The following is a 24426-nucleotide window of genomic DNA, read 5'->3' as shown; positions in this document are numbered from 1 at the left end:
AAAACCGGCAATACTCACTACTTCACTAATTTGTAATATAAAAATGTGCCATGGGATGCCTTGGGGTAAAATATACACGCTATTTTAAAAATAAATAAATAAATAAATAAATAAAGGTGGTGAAATGAACAGGGCTACGAAACCTAAATACATTTCAATATCGTAAAATGAACCTTCACATTTAATTTGGCGACATGTCGAGTTGTAGTCTGTTGTACGACAGAGTAAAATATATTTTATGCAAAATATCTACTATACAACACGTCTAAATGACGCGTTATAAGACAATGATTATTCTAATAAAAGCACCGTTAGTTAATTACACGCTTCCCAGGCGGCCATCTTGATTACATCATCACAGATGACCAGAAGCAAGTCATGTGACACACATTCTCAACAGAGACCAAACTGACGCGGTGAAGTGTGCACTCGTGGTCCGTTCAGGCTGTCGAGTGCAGAACGTGTATCCTTGCCTGTTTAAGGTCCGATTAGATACCAGTTGAAGTCAGAGTGGCCGTTACCTCATCCTGCGTGTTAAAACGTTTTGTTTGTTTGTTTGTTGTTTTTTATTTATAGTGTCTGATCGTATAAATCTGTAAACTTCAGTGTGTTTCATTCCTGCACTGCGCTGCTGAGATGCTCCGTTACATGTCCAGCACACTATTGCTTAAGGGGATCAGATAAAGGCTCGGTCCTCTCATCTGGAACCAACACAACACTTTATTGAGATAAATGGGTAGAGGAGAGCATAAATGTGTGTGTGTGTGTGTGTGTGTCTGTATGTGAGGAGAGAGAGAGAGGGGGAGAGATTTTTTGCTGTGTACAACCACATATCACTCTTTATATCACTCCTCCCCCTCTTTCTTTTATACATCCTGCTCTCTCTCCCATTTCCACCCACCATCTCTTTCTCTCTCTCTCTCTCTCTCTCTCTCTCTCTCTCTCTCTCTCTCTCTCTCTCTCTCTCTCTGTCCATTTTTCAATTAGACGTCTTGCAATTACATTATAGGGGACATCGCTTAAGGAACACAGAAATAGTACAGAGCTGCCCAGTTGACTAAAAATGAACGAGAGAGAGACAGACAGAGCGATACAGAGAGAGAACTGGATGGAGCTGGCGGTAGGCAGATAGCGGGGCGGTGAGGTAATACGGTTTTACCCGAGACAGAGAGACAGTCATACAGTCATATATAGTCTTTTTGCTACGTTGTACATCGATACTGTCTATACAGCACGACACTGAAAAAAGATCCAATCTAAAATCCTTAAAGGTTCTTTGCATTGTGCTTCTATGTAGGTTCCAAGTAGAACAAAATATTTCTCTATTGAGAAACCCCATCCACGGTGTACCCCGCCTTGTGCCCGACGCTCCCTGGGATAGGCTCCAGGTTCCCCGTGACCCAGTAGGATAAACAGTACAGAAGATGGACGGATGGTATTTCTCTATCATTAAGGGTTCCAAGAAGAACCTCTATAGAAAGCAAAGAACTCCCGAAGAACATTTTATTTTCTATGTCTGGAAGCGTTCCTCTTATACCTCATCAATCTGCCAACATTTTCAGCGTTTCGTTCATTGAAGGCTGACGTGTCGTACATTTTATCCGTTTATAGTTACATCGAACGACGTGGAGGCAAAAACAGACCGAAACAGAGCGAGGAACCTCAAAGACCTCCATGCAGAAAACTTTGTGGAACTTGGTGGAAACACTGGAGACTCCTTCCATCAGTGATGAATAAAGATCTCCTTACAGAAAACTCCACCGTACCAAAAAAACACAGCCAGAACTCTCAGACCTAAGGGGACGGCATCTACTTTATAGCGCTCTTCAGATGGAGCCCCGTGTGTGTGTGTGTGTGTGTGTGTGTGTGTGTGTGTGTGTGTGTGTTTTGTCTCCTGTGAATTCGAGTGTATGCAGGCTTGTGTGGGATTTACTGAAAGCTCAGAACTCTTCTGTATCACTGCTTTCGTTACATAACTGAAGCTGAGGCTCATCCCGTGGGGCTCTCGCATGCTGCTCCAGTCGAAGACGAGGAGACAAAAGAACGAGACACTGTTTTACCGTCCGGTTGCTTTATTTCTATGGTAACCGGTTTATGAGACATGCAACAGCGAGACATTAGCTGTAAGAAAGTTGGAGAGTAATTGAGACACAGATAGATGGTTTACTGAAAAATCCCCAGAGGCAAACGGAGTTCAATGTCTTTCTTCATCCCCAGAGTGCCATGGACTCGCAGTCACGCCCAGCGATATCGACCGCTTAAACAGCTCAGGACTGAAAACCTGAAGTGCCCTCAGTCGTTTAATCATCATAAAGAGTGCTTTAAATTATTACAGCCGCAGACACCGGTGCCTAGAAGATGAGATCGATGAGACTTAATGTGCATAACCACAGAATTTTGTTTATTTATTTATTTATTTATTTTTACTTTAACATCCGCTCGCACGGATCTGTACTGACACATGGAAAAGGTGCGACAGCGGTGCATTCATGTGCCAATCTGCATCCGTATTGTGACCAGCCGGGCAAAAATGGCCCCTTTATCTGACTGACTCTTCTTTTGATTTGGCTGTCATTGATCAGAACCCTGGCCTCATGACCGCTCGGGTTTGAAGCTGATACGATCTCTAGGGCGAGACCCTCTTGTTTCCTGACGTCAGGGTGAAGAAAAAAAAAAAAAAAAACCCCAGACAAACAAACAAACAAAGAAGAAGAAAAAATGGGTCCGGGTCCTATAATGGCAGCAATGAGATGACACTGCTGTCAGGGGAGAAAAAGAAAAATAGAGCGGGAGAGAAGGATGCGTGGGTAGGCAGACCGTTGAGATGATAGAAGGGCAGAAAGGTTGATGCTTGGATGGTATGCGATTCTGTGCTCAAAGAGAAGTATATATAATATTACTTCTGGAGAATGTCGTTGAGGCTCAAAGCTGGTTGTCGACTGTGTGATTTCCGACAGACTTTTTTAAGATCACTGTTTGTCACGCTGTAGGAGTTCAATACTATACACCAGACTGTGTGATGATGTGCATCACATTATACCATGACGTTAAGACTCTCTGAAGATAGACCTGTGATTAAAGAGACGTACATCAGCATGATCCAGGCAGAAAACAGGGTCACGTAAGCAAACATTCTTCAGCGTGAGCGTCACGTATGTTTATTTTCCGTTAGCACGTTTCCTTTACGTTTTCCGCTTCGTTTCCGTAGCTGTGCTGCGAGTCCGGCTTCGTCCCATGGTACGCCGTCCTCTTATCGGTGGAACGGTGGAGCGGTGTAGCATCATTGTACTGAGGACTTCTCAGTAGTATGTGTTACAATGTAACGTCAAAAAAGTACTGAAAAGTAAAGAAATAATAGCAGTGACAGAAAGGAAATATGAAAATAAATAAATAACAATAATACAGCTCATATAATATATAAGTAATGAAGGAAAACGGATCTAATTCATTAGAATCAAACGCCATGTTCATGTAGGCTTACCGTTACTGTAATAGTTTTATTACAAGAAACCTTTTCTAGATCAATTTTAACGGATGAATGAAATATGAAATGCTTTTCTTTCATTTCTTTAACGTCTTTGATGCGTGCCCGTCCGCACGCCTAGCCTTCTAGTGTAAAGGCGTTCAGGAAAAGTGATATGATTTGGCGTGAGATATCGAGTAATAAAAATGAATACAAATTTCATATAGATTCATTAAAAAAACCAAAAAAAACAATTGATGCACGTGCTAAAGAGCTAACGTACACATGCGAGGCTACCTGTACACGTAGTCACTTAAAGATTACATCTGTAACGTTCATTTCGCGTCCGAAAAAACTGACGAGGTGCGCAGAATATATACGGTACGTTAAATCTGACCTTTTCAGTATGATGATAAAGCCGAATTTACATTCAGTATGAGGTTGGCGCAATCGGATGCGGTCCGGCTGGTTAAGCGGATAACAATGACACTGTAAAAATCCACTTTTTAAAATTTTATTTTTAAAATCACATATGTACCATCATATTCATTTATTCTAGCGAGCAGCGCTTTAATTTTCCTCATTCAGATGTAGGTTTTAACGGTGTGTATGATATTAACATCACTTCCTGGTGGTAAGATTGCAGTTAGTTGAAAGCTTGCGGTTTTGGTCGAATTTTAAAGTAGCCGCTTTCATTTCAAAAGACCGGTCAGTTAGACTTACGAAAACGACCGTAAAAATGCCAATGCTGGTTGATAGTCATCTACAGCGCCATCATGTGATTAAAAAAAAAAAAACTCAATACACTCGGGGAGTGCTTGGATAGACCCCTTGTTTTTTCGGACCTGCTGTGGACCTACTTTATGAGATCCAGATACAGTGTCATGGTTCATACTCTTTTCATGATTTAAATACTTGGCTGCTAATTCAGAGGATAACTGTATGCTTTATGCTAATATATATATATATATATATATCTCAAGGATTTTGGGTCTGTTTGATCATTTTCATGGCTGTTTTTCCAAGACTCTAAAGCTAGTTTATAAGAATACAGGATTTTGTCACGGCTTATAGAAAACCTGTGAGTTATCAATAACCACTGGAGAGCATCAATCACTTCAGGACCGTCCTGTCCTGCTATTACCAGACACGGCGCCGATCCGATAGACATGATTGGTGTTGGGCCGGGCGAGAGAGGAGAAAGAAGAAGAAGAAAAAAAAGAAGCTGGAAAGGATATTGGAGGGGGGAAAAAAACCCAGAACGAATTTGATCTGATCCTGTCGAACAACAAATGGAAAAGATTGGAGTGCTTTTAGTTAAAAAAAAACAAAAAATCATTTTAAAACGTAGTCGTTAAATATCGGACAGGTTTCGATATCGGCCGATACTAATACGAAAACACTGAGTATAGGAAAGGAAACGTTATGCCATTACAGCATCATAGCAGCATCATAGCTAGCTAGCTAGCTAGCTCCAATTAAGGCAAGCTTCCTCATATGTTTTGGTTTGTGGACTAAAAGAAGCTCATCCACAGCTCCGTATATGCTCCATAAATACATCGTACACGACTTTCCTTATCGCTTTGATCACATTAAACCTCGCGTCTTCTGGGAGGACGACGTTTCCCATCATACTCAATTAGCCAGCTAGGTTTAATGAGGGCCAATCTGATTATACGGCCTCCTCTGATAAGACCGATGACTCCTTTACAGATGCTGAGACAGTGGAAGGAGCTGGTGCCACAGATGGCCTTCTGACAGGGCTTCTGCTCTCTTAACAGCACACAGGGGAGCACACAGGCCTACAGTCAAAGTGAACAATATTAATAAAATGCGATTTGCTTTATGGGACCACTTTGAAAGGAATGTGCCTTGGGCAAAGACCGTTACATTCGCTTTCATCGGTTTTCCAAGGTTGAGAGAGATGGCACAGAATGCAGAGTGACCAGTGTATTAGGCACTTGATGGGTAATATCTAATAAACTGGCAACTCACAAGTGTGTAATATTAGAAACCATATTCAGAGAACATTAACCCAGGAAAATCCCAGGATCGACCGAAGCATTCCTCACTCTTACGGTCGGTTTACTGGAGCTACTGAACGCGTCTGCTTTAATGGAGAGTAAATGAATTGAACGGTGGGATGTGTACGATTGAAACACAACCGGGCGTGCTGTTATAGAAAAATAACAAACACGCGGAGGTACTGTTACCACAAGTGAATTATTTTCCAATAACAGCATGTGCTGAGGTGTTTTATTTCTCTTATACCACAGCAATCTGCCAGCAAGGATTCTTTTTTTGAATGACCGGTTGTACGTTTTATCCTTTTATAGATACATTTGATCGTGTAGACATCCACAAAACAGTTAGTTTCTCTTATCACTTAGATTGCAGCATCTATAAACAGTCATTATTTTCTTTCACCAGTCGTTAATGTATTAAATCGAGCGAAATTATGATAAACCTTGTGATTTATATTAAAGACAGGAATACTGTCAGACATTATGACCAATCAAAATCGAGTATTTAACAGCATTGTGGTACAAATGAGTTGCACGTATATTACGTTTTTTTTTTTTTAAAGGGAATTTTAATATAAGTAGAGAACTACTGGTTATATAAATGTAATGAACACCTTCTGACCAATCAGAACTGAGCAGTGAACAGCGCTTTCCGTATAACGTGAATGAAAGGCTATATCTGTTTGTAATGATCTGAAAATGTAGCTGGAGTTTCTGCACGGACAGTGTTTACGTTTAATACACAGGGTCTAGTCAGAATCGGTTAGAGGACAGAAGCCGGAGCCAGTCGCTGTCGCACTCAGAGACTCTGAGCTCATTAACCCCATTGTTGTAGAAGTGGTGATTGATTGGACTATAAAACAGGACACATGTCCTCTCTCCATCTCCAAGCTGAGTGAATTAGAAGTCCCCATATTTCAAAGCAAACCTTTTAATAGGCCGAGTCGTTCGTAAGTAAGAGACGTGACAGCAAATGTAAATCAGCTAGCTGGTACGCGTACGGTAGGATATACAAGCGACTGAAACGGTCTCGGTTTATTTACACATCCGGTTGATTTGTGTAGAAACTGCAACCCTGTTCGATTCTATGGTACATCCTGTACGTGCATGATAACTGAACCATTTCCAATGCCGTTTCGGATGGTCACGAATAGCCCCCTTAGATTCGATTTTATTTTTTAATTTTTTTATTTATGTTCATTCCGTGGATATTAATCAGGCCAAATGCACTTTGCTGTTGTTAGTGAATGGAATCTCTGGCAGCTGCGGCGACTTAATTGGATTAAACTTCCGGGACCAAGGACATGACGGAGGACGAACAAGGGACGCGAGAGGGTGGAGTCGCGTCATCTACGTCACCGACTTCATTATCATCATCATCATCATCATCATCATCCCCAACCCCCCAACCTTCACCACCCTCAAGAAACTGTCGCAGTGGAGAGGAAAAAAAGCCCATCCCGATCAACCACCCCCCTTTCTTCTCCACCACCCACTCCTTCACACACTCCGCCCCCGACAATATATCCGGAGCACTTAGCGGAATGTAAGTAACGTAAGAGCTATCTTTAGATCCCTTTATTTGACTTTGAGTTATTGTCCCGTTTTTTTGGACGCACTCGCTTTCAGAGCGCCAAGTCTGGAACTTCCACGTAGCAGCAAGACACAATCGTAAAACTTTGTAATAACAGAATTTATTTATGATTTCTTCTACATTTAGTGTCCTTTTTTTTTATTTATATATATATATATATATATATATATATAGGCCAGAATAAATAAATAAATAAATAAATAAATAAATAAATATATATATGTGTATATTATAGATTTATTGGCCTAGAACACTGAGTAACTCTACCAACACAGTAAAATATAAAATAAAATTATGAATTTGTACATCTTTAAAATATATTAATATATATACAGAATATATGTACACATCACACACACACACACACACACACACACACACACACAAATCTGTTTGCAAAAAGACGACAAATGAACACTCGGACTAGACGTTGCGGTTATGAGTTTGCAGATAAAATATCACAGCACATATCCTTTACGAGTCTTCTGCAGCAGCGACTTCCTTTCCTAACAAAGTGGCTGCCGAAACGTTTGCATAATATCAAGCTGAATTTGAAATGGCACCCGCGTTGATATATAGTGCACTACATGGAGAGCAGGGAACCATTAGAAATTTCTATTCGAACGACGCAGCTGGTTAAGGCGATTGTAGCATCGAGTTTCCTCATCCTGTTCTCAAATATACACAAAAATAGGAATATACTGGATGTGTAATTATCTCATAGTTATGCCATATATTTAATATCATCAAAGGGATTGAAAGAATTTGCTAGATTAACAGCTAATAACACTATTTTTTTTAAATATATATATATATATATATGAATTACAAGATGATAAGCTGGAACTATGCTATAGTGTATAACATGGTACGTAGTCTTTAAACCTGTATGCTAATGCACAGTGAATTTTATTTAGGTTTTTGTAAATAAGTCCTGACTTAGGATACGGTTCAGAGAAATAAATATTGCCTCAGTGGGAATGGTGTAGTCACAGTATCTAGGGTTCTCCCTCAGAGCAGAAGAGCAAAATGAGTTCAGGGTTTATACATACCATACTGAAGAGTACTGAACCTTCAGCACACCTGCTTCCCAGTGGAATGATGTAATATATGATGCAATATGTCACATTTTTCTCACACAATTGCTCCTGTCTTGCCATTCTGGCTTATCCTGCTGCAGCAATGGAAAATCCGATACATACGTTTTCATCTGTCGTCAAGGATGTTCGTCTCACGAGGTGCTGTCCTAATTGAAAAGGTCTTTACTCATTTTCATGACTAGGAGACTCTGGGCTGGAGTCCTCTTCATCCTCTTCAGTGAGAGTTTCCTTCCTGCTGAAAGTGCTGGCCAAAGTGACACTGAGACGTGGCCTCACCGGCGCCATCTCATTCAGCCCGATAACATTCCTGTTCACCAGCGTGGTCCTGTCCATGATCTCAGCACTGTGCTTAGCTACTACCGCATCCAGGAAGTCGTACTTGGCTGACAGTTTGCCGCTCTCAAACAAGTACTTGAACAAGTATGAGACGGCCACGTTGCCCAGGAAGGAGGCCAGCATGGAGACCGTCTTGAAAGGAAACCTCTGCATTATCAGATGTTCCACGTCCCCCGTTTTGTGGTGCACCTTTTCCATGATGTACCAGCCTGGGTAGTAGATAAAAGGGGGCAGTTTGAGGTAAGGTTCACCACCGCCGATGCGCAGGATCATGCCGAAGACATAGCCTGCCACCGAGCCATAGGTGTTGGTGCCTCTCACAAACAGAACGCTGAGGAGCTGTGGGAAGATGATCACGTAGACCAGGTCTGAGCTTAGGTACCAGAGCCCATACACTGTACCCGTCAGGAGGGCCATGGCCGTCGCCAAAGCGCCAAAAACAAAGATTGTGATCCGCATGACCCAGACTATCTCTCTGTCTGATGCCTAGAGCAAAAAAGATCAGAAATGGTGGCTGAAGAATTAAGTAATCACATTTTACTGTATGTCTGAATTGTTGTGGTGTGAAATTGGTGTAGATCAGTTTCAATGCAAAGTGTGCCATTTTTAGAATTCACATTTTGTTCTGCAACACTAATGTAATTGGTGCTCACCGACTGGCGGAAGGCCAGGTGGTAGATGTTCCTGGCGAACATGGAACTGGCTGAAAGGATGGATGAGTCAGCCGATGACATCACCGCAGCAGACACTGCCCCCAACCCAAAGAAGGAGATGTAGGGTGGGCACAGGTACTGCAACACGATTGGAAGAATCATTTCTGACTCGTCTTTCTTCATAGGAGGGATTGGCCCATAGGTCGTCTGATTCCAGTCTACAATAAAAAGATGGTTACCATGACAGTTACCTTCAGCCCATAAACCCCACAATATGCCACTTATACTACGTGCTCTGGATATTAATGTACAGAGTGTTAAGGATTGTCAGTTCCTGAATAGGTTGCATGAAGATTTTTCTGTTATAAGGTTCTCCCAGAGGGATTAATTTTTTTTTTTTTTATTCTGGGGGGGTTGGGACAATTCTGTCTAACTGCGTATACCAATTACAACCCACATTCAAATGGTCCCACATTTCTATTGTCTTATTACAGCAATATTTCCTAAAAGCCAACGCTTCAGTTCCACATTGGATCTTTGATGGTGAAAATCAGTAGAATAAATCTGATTCGTCAGGCCTGCCTCAGATGTAATATTTACAGAGTTCACATCGTTAAACGGATAAGCCCTCAATAATAGATGAGGGAGACCAGCTGTTGTTATTTACACGTTTCTTTAGAGATCTGATGGGAACATGGCCGCCACCCTGGGTTAGTACAGGCAGGGGAAAGACCTCCCTGTTGTGAGAGTTCATTTCAGTTAAAAAAAATTAAACAATTAGACTGTAGCAATGAGACATTCTCCCATGTGAGTTTCAACAGCTGGCACATGGTCATCAGTACACTCATGCTCCAGTGCTGTTTCAGATATTAAGCAGGAATGAGAATTTATGTACTAAAGAGGTCTTACTCTAGAAATATTGCTTTCACCTGTATGATTGATCTGTGAGTCAAGCAAGATTGCACGCCTGGATAACACAATGGTGTCATAATGTAAATGAGAGCGCTGGAACATTTATTAAAGGGGGTGTTTGGTTGAAGTGTTTTGTTTTTGTTTGTTTTTTTTTCCCTCAGTTTCCCTGTCTTAAACTACTGTGCAGTCACGAACTGGGCTGATGTATCAAAGATGGATGCCATATTTCCATGCTTTGAGAGCTAGCTTTTGGGCAGTCATCAAACAGCATTCTTACTGGATTTGATCATGTCCAACTCAACTCAGCATCTAGTGTGAGACACACTATAATGCATTATCTATGTCGGCTAGCTTGGCTAATGTGTTGCTAGTTACTAAACATGGAAAAGCAGAAGCTAGGAAAATCTAGATCCTTTATCCCGGAACATATTGGTTTGGTCGTGTCTACCAAAGCAAAATGAGACCAATAATAAAGAAAATGTTCACATTAAGGGGGCTCTTGAATGGTCTGAGACGTAAAGATTTTAGATCACTCTTGATGAGAGATTGCTAGTTTGAACACTGGCGATGTCACAGCCATCCAACCATGCGTAGCTAGCTTGTTAGCTGATCCGTGATGTTGCAGCAGTGGGAGTTACAGAGGGACCTTGTATAGCGGAAGCTACCCACGAACAAAGTTTTCCATGAGGAGACGTTTGTTTGGCATTTTTGGTAACAGTAACAGCGCTGTGTGTCAGGCTGCATCGTTGAGGATTTTACAATAACAGCATGCACCAGAGTGTTTTATTCGTTATTTAATACACTTCAGTCCATACGGGAGTTTTTTGGGGGGATTGTTGTGGCCCAAAATGAGAGGTTTTTTTTTGCACTTTTTTGCAGTGAATTCTTGCATTAAACTAATTGAATGGGCAGGGGTAGCTCAGAGGGTGAGATGTTGGACTATTTATTGGAAGGTTGTGAGTTCAAATCCCAGCACTGCCAAGATGCCACCACAGGGCCCTTGAGCAAGGCCCTTAACCCTCAGTTGTATTAATGAGATAAATGTAAGTTGCTCTGGATAAGGGCGTCTACCAAATGCTCTAAATGAATGGGCGAAATTGCAATTGCACATAATTCACAGTGAGGTTTGATGGTAAACGAGACCTTTGAGCTGTGTGACCTACATGAATCAAAGATGGCTTTGGCTGACTGCGTGTTGTGACGATGTCAGATGACGCGTCTTGGCCCAAATCTGTGGTAATTTCGAAAAAATTGTAGGAACTGACACTTGGTCCTAATTCACAGAATTAGGATTAGCCGAATTAGCTTAGCGACATTAACCATACTGCAATGCTCCGAAAATAGAGTGAAGTCTACATGACCTTTCCTTAGAGTCTCTCATCCTACTTTAATTGCTATTAAAAACATGCAGCTAGCCACAGTTGAGATATTTCTGCAGGTCCTAGTGCGTCAGCTGACCTGTGGAGGCCCCGATAGCGCCGATCAGGACAGAGGGTACGGCCATAATGATGCAGCCGAAGGCAGCCAGAAAGGAAAGGACTTGGGCGTAGGTAGCTGAAGACGCAGAAAGAACCCGCTGGAAATAGACCTGCCAGGGAATTCCCCCCAACATCTAGGAACAAGAACGGCATGGTAAATGCAGACACCAAACAGCAATACCCAAGACAAATAAAAGCAAGAGTTAAACATCCTTTATAGCAATGTAAAAATAAATCAGATCTTTTAGATGCAGGTTGGCATGAAACACCACATGCTCCAGTAAGTCAAGTCAAAGCTTTCGCAATAAAAAGATTATTTTTTGCTTTCAGCCATAGTTTGATGATCATGAGTGACCCTTCATAAACAGTCGAGGTTGGCTGGACATTTCTTGCAGCACAGACGCGACAGAACGACCTGCTTTACAATTTCATTACAAGCCCTTGACATTTAGAAATGAGTATTGTTTCCTTTTTGCGCCTTTCATTTGGAGTAGGTCACAGAGTTCAATTACATTCTAGCATTTAATACTATTCAATCATTTCCTTTACGATATGTGTGAAATCTTGTACTGTGCGTATATAATAGGTCTGAACGTTGAGCTGGAATGTTGCTCTTCGGCTCATGTCTTGAACACGAGTGAAGTTGTGGTGTTTTAAAATCGATCATCTGTTTAATTGGGAGAAAAATGCATTTCAAGATTTCATTCCAACCGGACATTTCAACAGCTGCTGTCTTAACCAGTGTATATTGATTAAGTGTTTCATTACAGCACGTAGATATCATACAACTTGATCGAAGCATAAAGGAAATCACACTTAACTAGCAAGCTTAGCTGGTTTCAAACATCTTTAGCCAGAGTGACTGTTTTTAGCACTGTGCTTTTTAGGCACTGTGTCTTCTTACACAACATGATGTTTGCAGGAAGAAAGCCCAGGCAAGCTTAGACAGTAAGCAGGAACATTTATATGTTGTTTTGGTGAAATATACTGTATTCATGGCTTTGTTGAGGTGTCAAGTATGTTATAGGCAGAAGAAAAAAAAAACCTGTTTCCTGACATGGGTTTTCCCAGGCTGCAACACATATATTAAAGCGCACCTATTACGGTTTTTGAAACGTGCCTAATTTTGCTTTAAAGGTCACATACAATAGATTTACATGCACCCGAGGTCAAACAACACTTTAACGTGCTCATAATTTAAACTGCAGTGTTACATTCCCCCCCCAACACCCCCCAGTGTCACAAATGACTCGTTAAAGGATTCGTTCTAAACTCCTCCTTTCAGAGAGCATACTGTGCTCTGATTGGTCAGATGTCCCAGTCTGTTGTGATTGGTCTAACGCTGTCAGCGTGCGTCGAAAAGGAAAAGCCGACTACCGTAACGAGTTTCAGCGCCGTCTGTCAGCGAGCAGACGATGAAGACCAGAGGCAGGGCTTTTTGTTACGAACCTACGTAGGTTAGTACAGGAAGTAAAGTCTGGAATCACTAACGACTCGATTCAGCTGTTCAGAATCGCTTCCTTCTTTTGGGAGTCGATAACTCCGATTGTCGTGCGCTTCGACTTTTGAAACTTTGCAGACTTTTAACATTCACAAACAGCTACGTATATAACACGCTACACGAAAGGTCATATCTGAAAACCCATGATAGGTGCATGTTAAGGCTTTGATATGAAACGGATTTTTCGGTTGTTTCTTCGCGTTAGGAAACGTCTCTACGTTATAATAATGATGACTAGTTTCCAAGTGAACTACACTCACCAGAAGGCAGAAATTGTCTGCCCACATCCATTTATCACTGCTTTCGATCGAACCCAGCCAGGGCTCCTGGTAGAGCTCGTACGCTGCAGTCAGGCCGATATCAGACACAGCAGGGTTCGACAGCGCAAATGGGACACTGATCCACTGCAGAGTGAACAAAAACACTTTCACTTCACCTTAGTTTCACCAACGACTTCAAAAACTTTACACAAGGACGATGTAGAATATTGTAAAAGGAAACAGTATATAAACAGTATGTATTACAAATACTTTCAAATTCCTTTCAAGATTTTTGACGCCACGTTCACTGATCATAAAATCTCTTTTATGTGAACTTCTTTTAGCAATTCACATGTCCGGTGTAATCGCGGACTACAGTCTGACGTGGCTAGTCAGATAGTACATATGAAGTTGAATTGTCATCGTGTACAGTCAGCTCCAGATATATTGGCACCCTTGGTAAAGATGACTTAATAAGGCTTATTAAAAAAGAAAGTCCGTGATTAATTAGCTTAACTTTTCAATGAAGTAAATTTATTCGGGAAGTAGAACTCGGCGCCAAAGAGTCTAGTCTTTCTTGTTGATAATTTATATTCTTCCAATATCTTTAAAATGTACTTCAACCAGGAAGGAAGCTACTAAAAAGAAACATGTCAGACGTTTAACCTCGCTGTGACCTTGATCCAGGATCAATTCCAACATCTAATCAGTTCAACTGCTGGAAATCCTGCAGACATTCGGATATTGCACGAATGAGCATCTCTTATAGATGGACCTAGTGTTGGAGGCATAAGAAAATTTAAAAAAAAAAAAAAAAAAAAACCTTATCAAAAATATATATTTTTAACAAACCCACAAGTTTTGCGATTTATTGACACCAGTAGAATTTGACAAAAAAAATTTTTTGTCATTTATATTTAATTTTTTTAATTTCCTGTTTTACTGGGGGATGAATATGATTGAACACAAACGCCAATTTCCCTTAGTCATTCCTCAACATGGGGGAGATTAGTGACTATACAAATAAAATGACCCGAAAGACAAACCTGTATAAAATCAGGTAATGGCTATGATTAAACTGCTTAAAACATCCAGAGCTGACTTCATGTACACTGTATGAGGACCGGATTCCCAAACCGAAGCCTAGTTTATTTTCATTACAATTTTGTAGTGTGATGTTATCTCGGTATAACGGACAAATCCTGCCAATTTCCACAACTGTACAGTACATGTGATTTAAATAACGTGAGTGTACCAGTCCCACAAAGATGCAGAAGAGCTGAACCACGTCTGTGTAGGCCACCGAGTAAACACCGCCAATCAGTGTGTAGAAAATGGCGATGAGGGCAGAAATGATGACTGACATGTTAATATCAATGTCCACGATGACGCTCAGCGTTGCTCCTGTTGGGGGGAAAAAAGAATGGTGATGGTGTGTGATTAAGAATTAGACACGCTCTTCATTGTTTAATATTCAGTGGCTCTCCAATGCGCTTTAATGTCATTCAAGAGCCTTAGTAAGAATTTTTGTGGAATTTATCAGGCCTGGCTTTTCCGTAAATGTTCTAAGACTGTCTCACTTTTGGTTTCATTAACCTTTATAGAGAGGCGCAGGGATGACATCATTTTGTACCGGAACCTGGAAGTTAGCATAACACCAGTTCCCTCGACAAAAACCCAATAGGATTTTCCCATAGGCTTTCGGATTGTCACAAAAAAAAAAAAAAAAAAGCTCTGTGATCAACAAAAGTTAACAATACTGACACGTTTTGTCCATCAAGATAATTTTCACAAATGAATACAACTTTTTTGAAGCCTAAATACAATCGGCAGAAATAGAAAGCTAACCGTACGCTATAAACGAACAACACCACGGTTGCTCGACTTCAACGTCACCGAGTTTCCGACAAACTTTTCCAAACTCGATTTAAAAACATTTTCCACGATATTTTCCAGTTTATCTGCAAAGACTTGTTCGGCGTGATGACGTTTAATGTTCCCGACAACGTCCCTAGTCCCATTTAGCAACTTGTTAGCAACCGCCCTTTTCAATACGCATAAACGCTTTAAAAAATCACGAGTGGGGTATCACTGGTGTACTTTATGTCGTAGAATAAAACCTGGAAATATTTTGAGCTTGTGTTCACCACAGACCTTATTTCAGGCTTTTAACCAAAATCCCAAATTTAAAAAAACAAAATAAAAAAAACCCACTGACTTCGGGGCGTTGGAACCGGAAGGGCTAAAATGCTAACCCGTTTCCAGGTTTCGGCATTAAAGATGGCGTCATCCCTACACCACACGATTTCATTTATCCTAATTCATAGTTCACTCTTATTAACCGTACACCATTTATTTCCTTCTGACTAGAATTTGGAGACAAAAATCCTAAGGGCAAAACAATGTAGGCTACATTTATCTGTGATTTGCAATATAAGAAAGAGATACACACAACTGGAAAGGGCACTAGTGTAAATTGTGCTCGATGAATCGAATGATTGTCCTCAACTCTGGACGAATTTCATCATTCTGGCCATTTTCTATGTTCTAGAGTTCTCTTGAGCCCCTTTGTTTACTCAGGGTCCTTTGAATCATCCTCACCCACCTGTACCCCTGGCAACAGAGAGCTATGAAGCTAACACACTCTCAATTTGAGCAGGTCAAATCGTAACGTCGCTGATAAGTAAGAAAAGTATCATTCTGAAGCACAAGTGGTTTTAAAAGAAAACAACAAAATGCTTAATTACAGGAATTAAATACAGTATGGTACACGTGCTTAAATTAGAAAGAAAGAAAAAAAAAGAAACTCTAAGAGCAGTGATGGAGGAGCCGTAGTGGTACCCTGGTATGCAGATTCTTGGATCCTGGAGTTCACCCTGTCCTGTACGTTTGAGAGTTTTCCTGCTCGAACACACCTGAATCAGCTTAGGAAGAGTTGGTATATAGCTGGTTAATTAAATCAGGTGTGTTAGCACAGGTAAGCCATTAAAATATGGTGAAGAGGTAGCTGAGAGGTAAAGATTTTTGAACTGCTATTCAGAAGGTTGCGAGGTCAAATCCCAGCACTGCCAAACTGCCACTGTTGGGTCCTTGAGCAAGAACCTTAACCATCAGCTGCTCAGTTATGTCCATTCTCAATTACACGTGGATAAAAACTTGGAACCTGTGCCCTGCTGGTGGATGCCAAACCTCTAGCTTAAAATAACAAAAAAAATAGTTCGGTGTTTTCTTAGCCAGACAGCTGAGCAGACTACCGATGCACAGGTCTAATTAATGCATTTCATCAATTGACTCGTCTTCGCCTCTTTTTTTTTTTTTTTTTTTTTTTCTTTCGCCAATGCAACCAAAGTGGTGTGAAAATATATACAATAGATGGAATTAAAATACATATGAAGCGATATAATAATAAAAGCAAAGAAAAGGAGGCCGATGTTCCAACTCAGCCCTGACTGTGTGTTGCTGCTCAAACCAGTCGTTTCTCTGAAACTTTGTTCTCTGTGCAACCAATATTGGTTTTTTCTCTAATTCAGGCTCCAGCATTGATTGAGCTCCCGGTGTTCCTTACCGAGGGCTGATAAGATGGCGGCGGACCAGAAGATCTCCCCCATGAGCGCGGGGATGAAGAGCAGGCCGCCCATGCGCTTTCCGTACAGCTGCTGGAAAGGGTCCAACATGGTGACGTAGCCACGGGAGCGCATGGGCTTGGCGAAGAACAGACCACCTTAATGTCAGGGGAATACAGAATATAGATAAGATGATGATGATAATGATGATGATGATGATGATGATTGATAATTAGACATGAATGAGAGGCAGGGGCACCGCTAGGGTTTCTGGGCCCCCTGGCTAATCTGTACTCTGGGCCCCAAGCCCCCACCCCCCCAATTATCTTTTCTTATTGCCAAGTGTGAAAACAATCATTATCAATAAACATAACAATTATTGCACATTCAATAAGAGACTATATAGAACTAAATATGAACAGTTTATTAAATTAACTGAAATCATGCATTTATAACTATATACAAATATATACCATTGTTCTCTCTCTCTCTCTCTCTCTCTCTCTCTCTCTCTCTCTCTCTCTCTCATATACACAGACACTATAGAAACTCTGTCTGGATGTCTTTACAAGCTATCGACTTGTAATTTCTTATTACCCAAGAATCAAGAAACTGTACAATTATTATTATTCATTGAGTGAATAATTCAATTCAATTTAATTTGTATAGCGCTTTTAACAACAATGGACATTGTCCCAAAGCAGCTTTACAGAAATATATGAGTTCGGAATATAAATTTTACATTTATGGATTTTTCCCTAATGAGAAAGCCGGAGGCAACGGCGGCGAGGAAAAACTCCCTGAGACGAAATGAGGAAGAAACCTTGAGAGGAACCCGACTCAGAAGGGAACCCGTCCTCATCTGGGTGACACCGGATAGTATCATTTATAAATAATTCCTTCTATACTACATGTTCAAATAGTGCAGATGTGTAACCAGGAAAATCTATTACAGTTTTACATAAGGTCTGTTTTGTTGAACTTCTCCACTGTTCACTGATGGAGACTTGAGCACAAAACTGTCCGTGGCAATTGCAGCGCTGAGGCTATAATAGCGATTTATAGTCCTGGCCATCATCGCATAACTGTTCACACGAGTTGAGGTCCAAAGCCTTCCCCCATGGTCTTCAAGTGACACCATCCTCAGCAATCCCAGTGATCTTTAAGCTGCACCACGTGGGGAACACACCACGGAACTTGTACGTTTCACACACCAGCAGCTCCAGAGAGAAATGTGGAAATGAGCTAAAACAGTCACACGATCACTGAACCAGTGAGTTGAATTTGAAGAATCAAATCGGTTCTATTCGTTTATGAATCATTCAGACTGGTTTTATCAACGGGATTCTCCAATACACTGAAATGAACCGACTCAAAGAAACGATTCACTCACGAATCGGACATCATTACAACACTTCTCTCATAAACTCACTCGGGACTGTCTGAGGGCATTTATTATAGCGTGCTTCTTTATAGATTATTGTGCAAAGAGGCCATTTAAATACCAAAATCATACAGCAACGTATGGGGTTCTGCTGGGCCCCCGGTCTGACCAGGGCCTTTAGAATCGTCCTAATCTTCACCCGTTATTGAGCCCCTGATGAGAGGATCCAGGAAGAGTATTCATGGAGCGTGCGCATGGTGGTAATAACAACAACAACAACAACAACAATAATAATAATAATAATAATAATAATGATATTATTAATTATCCTACCCACTACGAGACTCATGGCGTATCCAAAGGGAGCCTGCGCCCAGGCCAAGCCGAAACCGGGCAGATACACATACTCAGCCGTGCCGTTAATGTATCCACCTCCCACCCATGTAGCTGCAAATATAAAACACACACACACACACACACACACGTACAGTTTAAACACTTCTAATTTAACCTGACACAACAACTAAATGGATAAACTGCAGAAACACCGAGATGTTAAATAATTGAATGCGTTGAAACTGTATCTATAGCCTACACTCTCACAAGTAAAGGTACCAAACTGTACTTGTCCTTGTTGCTGGCGTGGAACCATTTTTCCCCCCTTTATACCATACAGCATTCATAATCGGACTATTCTTAAGGACCACTGGTGTAGCTTTAAGTCTTTAAAATCTAATTAAAGTCACACCACATGAGTCTTGCCATGTAGAAGGGATAAAGACAACATGTATAGATAGATGGTGATGGTGCCAACCCAGCGGCATGGAAACGTGCCTTTATTTATGAGAGTGTACATGTCCACTGAATGAACAGTGAGTAACAATACGGTATTATGAGGGTATTTTTTCTTAATATAACAAGATTAAACTTGCATATAAACATTTATTAACACTTTCTCTAAAAAATTCCCAAATCTCTGTTCCATTCATCAGTTTTACCGACGCGTAAAAACGCATGGTTTTCTATAGTCGGGGAAAAATGTCATGTGGTTTGCAAAAAAAAAAGAGAAAAAAGTTTTTAATAATAATAATAATAATAATAATAATAATAATAATAATAATAATAATAATAATAATAATAAAGACTTCCTTTGTTTACAGGGGTTAAGCACACGCTTTATGTTCACACTGAGTCCTACCGGTCATGGTAAACGCTCCCACAAACAGTCCGATGTCTCTTCCCCCGACCATGATGGTCTCACTGCGGTCCGTCCCCTCCTCCACGCCGGAGTTCTTGTTCTTCCAGGCGGCCCATATTCCCACGCCGAGGATCAGCATGTAGAAGATGACGATCGCCACCAGCCCTTCCACATGGATGGCCATCTTCACTGCGCTTCTGAACACCTCAATGGCATGGAGGAGACCTGATGGGAGGAGAGGAGAGGAGAGGAGACGAGAGGAGCGACCAACACACAGCTGATCAACAGTTTACAACTGAGCAAAGGGATTTCAAGCACACAGCAGCTGAGTAAAAAAAATAAAATAAATAAATCCACCTTTATTTATTAATTTATATTCCTGTGCATGCTTTTAGAAATGTTTACATTAAGAACAACACAGTGCGCTTGCGCGTCGTTAATTAAACAAATTGTTTAGTGAAATGCAACTCTTGTCAAAAATTGTCAGGCTTGCTAACTTGCTTTTTGTTTCAGTCTTTTATTCTGGTTTACATGTTTACATTACACCTCGAAGGTTTTTATTTATTTATTTATTTATTTTTATCCAACATGCGTATAAAAAAAAAACAAATGCGTAAAATGATATGATCTTCGTTATAAAAGTGAATACTAATGCCGTCATCCACTCTACTATGGATTTAAATAAAAGTTAAAATATTTTGGCACAGGGTAAGCGTATTGAAATGAGTGAAAAGTGCCTCTTACCTTTACGCAGGAGTACCAGACGAACACCGGGCACCGACTGGCTGAAATGAATGAAGTGTGCGGTGCGCGCGGTGACGCAGAGAGCGCAGTGTCCGCCTTGAGTAAGGAGGCAATCCCGCACTTTTCACACGCACGGCGCGTTACACCCGCGTTTATAAAAGAGTACAATTTCGTCAGAGCCTCGATGAGGAACGTCAGAGTTGTGAATGGAGGCCTGCTGTTCAATAAAGACGTCAAACGAGCCGCACGGCGCTGGAATAAATCCAGCGGTCAAACCTCCAAAACAGGACTTTATTCCACACGAGAGGTCTGACTTCACCATGTTTGGATTCTTTAAATAAAATTCATCGTTAGACGAGTTGTTTGTTTACTTTCATTGATCATTTTCAGCCTTGTTAGGTTCAGTCATCTAAGTTTAGATCTCAGCACAAGCAGTGACATGTCAGAGGATTCAGACTCGGGGTGGCAAAGGCAGGGCAAGCCCACACTAACAGGGGTGGCAACAATTAATATGGATTGGACATGTTTAGAGTTTAGAGAAAAATATCTGAATGATTTATTAGTGTTTAATCATCAGTTGCATAATAACAATTGTTGAAAAACCATTACATTTGGTACTGGAGATTTGGTACTGCGATGAACTGGCATCCCATTCAGGGTATATTCCTGTGTCTAGCTGTTTAGAATAAGCAATCACTAGGATCCCTATAGGAATATATACGTATTGTTCTTAATATACATGTTCTCCGGGTTCTCCAGCTTCATCCCACCTACTAAAGTCATGCTGGAAGGTGAATTGGATACTTTAAATTGCCCCTGAAAGTGTGTGTGTTTGCAAGCTTCTTCTAATTGAAACCCCTTCTGATGGAGAAACCCATTGTAATGTGGCACTGAACCTTTAAGGAATAAGAAGAACTCTAAGGGGTTCCAGATTTTCCACACCTGATCCTGAGCTTCATCACTAAACACGCTGAGTTCACGCTGTGTGCAGTGCTGAAAAAGAGAACCATATGTTCAATTACACACGAGACTTTATAACTAATCAGACGTAGCCACCAAATCAGCTCTAACCATAAGGCTGGGTTCTCCCAACATTTATTAATTTCTTTATTTGATTCCATGTTCAGTGTGTTCCACACACGCTCCTAGAAAAGAGTCTGAACAATTAAGGGTTCTCTAGTTTGTTGCTCTGGGGGAAACCTTAAAGGTTCTGTCTAGCACCCTACAACAGGTACAACCCTAAACCGGTTTCCTTATTAGAACCCTTTCCAAGTAGAACCCTTTTAGGGAGCTAAGATCCCTGAACTATACTGGGGGGTGACAATGGTGGCTTTGGATTACTGATCGGAAGGTCGGGGGTTCAAGCCCGAGCACTGCCAGGCTCTGGGTTATTGATTGGAAGGTCAGGGGTTCAAGGCCCTGCCAAGCCGCCACTGTTGGGCCCTGGAGCAAAGCCCTTAACCCTCTCTGCTCCAGGGGGCGCGGTATCATGACTGACCCTGCGCTCTGACCCCAACTTCCTGACATGCCGGGGTATACGACGAAAAGAATTTCACTGTGCTGTAATGTATATCTGAAAAATTAAGACTCATTATCATTATATTCAAAGATCCATATATCACCTCACTCCTTAAATCATGGTTCTCTAAAAGAAAATAAAGATGCCACTAACAGCATTTTAGGTTTGTTTTTTAACTGATATTATGGTTCTTTTAGGAACCATGTAAGATTCAAGAACTTTTGAAACAATTCTTTTGGAAGCACGTTTAACGGTTTGACATTCGGCACAACAAATAAAAGTTCTTACATGGACATTTTGACTTTACGTTGGAATTAAAGCAAGCAATATCAAATGAATATGTTATTAATATTAATTATACATAATTAAAGGTTGTTTGTTTTCTAAAATGGTTTTACCGGTTCTACCGAACCCTCCCTGATATGGGAAAGGGCTCCCCATAGACACAATTTAAGGTTCCAGATGAATTATTAGTCTCTTTAAACACATTTTTATTAAAGTTGTCTTAATTACCCAAACAGTCACCAAGCTGGGCTTGAACATTTCCACACCCAAGCTCATTTCTCTAACTGTATCATCGTGGCACTTGACCGCATTCTGACAGCCATAAACAAGTAAATATTCTCTGTGGAGGTAAACAGCGTGTTTATATTTAGAGACTTAACGGATTACGGCCACACACGAAAGAGTACGTTTAATTGCTCTCTGAAATATATGAGGTGAGGAACTTCTGGAGTGAGCCAATTTACCGGTGACAAGACTCCAACTTGGTCTAGCCGACCTTAACTCACATGAGTCGACTAATTTGACTCAACAAAAAAAAAGAAAAAAGAAAAAATCTGACAGCCTGCCAAGACGCTTCCAATTATGAGCGCTGGGCCCTGAACATTCATCCCATGCAGATGGTAAGGCTCTCTGTAGAGGAAGGAGTTTGGGAAAGATCCCATTTTCCTGTTCAACATAATACTCTATTTTAAAAAACCTGTAGCGATTTTAATGAACAGATTCTAGAAATTAAGTAATAACAAAAACACTAAGACTGCTATCCAAACAGCCAATATGTACTGTATAAGGTAAGTTATTAAGTCTTAATATGGAAATTAGAGAGCGGGTGTACCTTTAAGACCAAAGTTTCATTGAATCCATATATGGAAATATTCAGAAAGCAATTCATTTATGCAGATATAGCTATACAGATTTTGTTAGCCAGCTAAATAACACAAACTAAGCTGACAGGATTTCTGAAAGGATTTTTAAGTCATAATCATATGATGTTTACCGAATAGCCCTAGCCAGCTAATTAACAAAGACTAACCTGAGAGGATTTTAAAGTTGTATTGAATAAATGTCATCATCTTCAACTGTTAATGCTAACCAGCTAGCTAAGATAAGCTAACTTGACAGGATCTCTGAGAGGATTTCTAAGTCATATCTAATAAATGTTATCATCTTCACTGTTAATACTAACCAGCTAAATACAATTAGTGAACCTGACAGGAGTTCATGGGGAATTTTTAAATTCGTAAATATGATAATCTTCCCTGCTTTTGTTAGCAAAATAGCTAACTGTCACAGAGCTGGCAGGATTTCTGTGAGGAATCATTTATTATATTTAAGAAATGTTATAATCTACAACGTTAATGCTATCTAGCTATCTAAGATGAGCTAACATGACAGGATTTCAAGGAGAATGCTTAAGGTACATTCGTAAATATCATAATCTTTCCTGCTTTTCTTAGCCAGATAGCTAAGTGGTTCTAAGGGGTGCTAAGCAGGATATCCTGAGAGGATTTCTTAAAACATATTCATAATATGCTAATGTTAACTAAGCTAGCTAAGATCAGCTAACATGACAGGATTTTTTAAATTGTATTCATGAATGTTAGAATCGTTCCAGCATCCTCAGAGGATTTCAAAGTCATGTTTTATAAATGTTTTCATCTTTACTCTTACTGCTAACCTGCTCTGTTAAATTAGCTGTCCTGACAGGATTTCAAAATAGTATAATTGTTCGCGAAATAGCTAACAGGCGCTAAGCTGACAGGATTTCTGAGAGGATTTCTGAATCACTTTCCTGAAGGTTACAACCTTCACTGCTAACGTTAGCCTGCTAGCTCATTTGCACCGAACTAACAGCATTTCTGAGAGAATTAAGTGAATATTCATAAATGTTTCTAGTCTTCAATGTTAATATTAACCTAGTCAGCTAACATCCCAGAGCTGCTACTCAGAAGTGTGTCTCTGGGACGGTGTATGAGCTGTACGTCTGTAAGACCGGTTTTGTTGTCTGTAGAAAGAATCATCACGACAGGATTAGTCTACAGATCCAGCAACTGTTGCTGCTACTACGAAATGTAGTTGCAGAGAAAGAAAGATGTATGCTTGGAAAACAGCATGTGGCTGGGTGGGAAACTCTGCCTGTTGGGTATTGGCGGGAGTCGTGATGCGAGCAGTGCGTGTTCGCTCAGTGCGGGAGACCACGAAGCTTTAATGAGCACCAGACGCATCTGTCAAGTGCCCTTTGAAGTGTGCACTAAACACATTCGAGCATGCAATTCTCACTGCAAATGGCAAATTAACACCAAAAGTGTTTACACAGTCTTAGCATTAATTCAGGGGCATGGCTACATGGGCAGCACTTGGGATATTTCACCGTCAAGATATGCCTTGCCACCCCAATTTCCACTCCATCTCTGA

At 40.7% G+C, this 24426-nt stretch overlaps 1 protein-coding gene and 1 long non-coding RNA gene across 6 annotated transcripts in view; one reads left to right on the top strand and one right to left on the bottom strand.

The window, feature by feature from the left end:
* The window catches only part of LOC124626345 (uncharacterized), a 32639-nt gene extending 13688 nt beyond the window's left edge, over positions 1–18951 (top strand). For 4 of the 5 annotated variants that reach the window (XR_008393496.1, XR_008393492.1, XR_008393495.1 and 1 more), the window contains 3 exons: positions 6732–7033; positions 11521–11714; positions 16852–18951. This is a non-coding gene — a long non-coding RNA (uncharacterized LOC124626345). The remainder of the gene's footprint in view (positions 1–6731; positions 7034–11520; positions 11715–16851) is intronic. The other variant, XR_008393493.1, reaches the window with a different exon arrangement.
* On the bottom strand, positions 7237–20322 carry slc5a7a (solute carrier family 5 member 7a). Its single transcript, XM_053676017.1, has 9 exons — positions 20211–20322; positions 19467–19691; positions 18602–18715; positions 16887–17042; positions 14577–14725; positions 13322–13465; positions 11541–11694; positions 9171–9388; positions 7237–9003 (listed from the first exon to the last, which is right to left on the bottom strand). The coding sequence occupies exons 2-9, from the start codon at positions 19648–19650 to the stop codon at positions 8344–8346; spliced, it is 1779 nt and encodes a 592-aa protein (XP_053531992.1). The 5' UTR covers positions 19651–19691; positions 20211–20322; the 3' UTR covers positions 7237–8343.
* Between the last annotated feature and the right edge of the window lie 4104 nt (positions 20323–24426).

This window comes from Ictalurus punctatus, chromosome 26, assembly GCF_001660625.3.
Source record: "Ictalurus punctatus breed USDA103 chromosome 26, Coco_2.0, whole genome shotgun sequence".
NCBI lineage: Eukaryota > Metazoa > Chordata > Actinopteri > Siluriformes > Ictaluridae > Ictalurus > Ictalurus punctatus.
The sequence above is the reverse complement of the archived record's forward strand: the minus strand, read 5'-3'. Positions and strand labels throughout refer to the sequence as shown.

Coding starts and splice junctions, on each gene's coding strand:
- slc5a7a (XM_053676017.1), bottom strand. CDS start 19,650: ATGGCCATCCATGTGGAAGGGCTGGTGGCGATCGTCATCTTCTACATG. Junction 18,716..19,466: donor GGGAGCGTTTACCATGACCG/GTAGGACTCAGT, acceptor TTATATTTGCAG/CTACATGGGTGGGAGGTGGA. Junction 14,726..16,886: donor CGCCATCTTATCAGCCCTCG/GTAAGGAACACC, acceptor TCCCCCCAACAG/GAGCAACGCTGAGCGTCATC.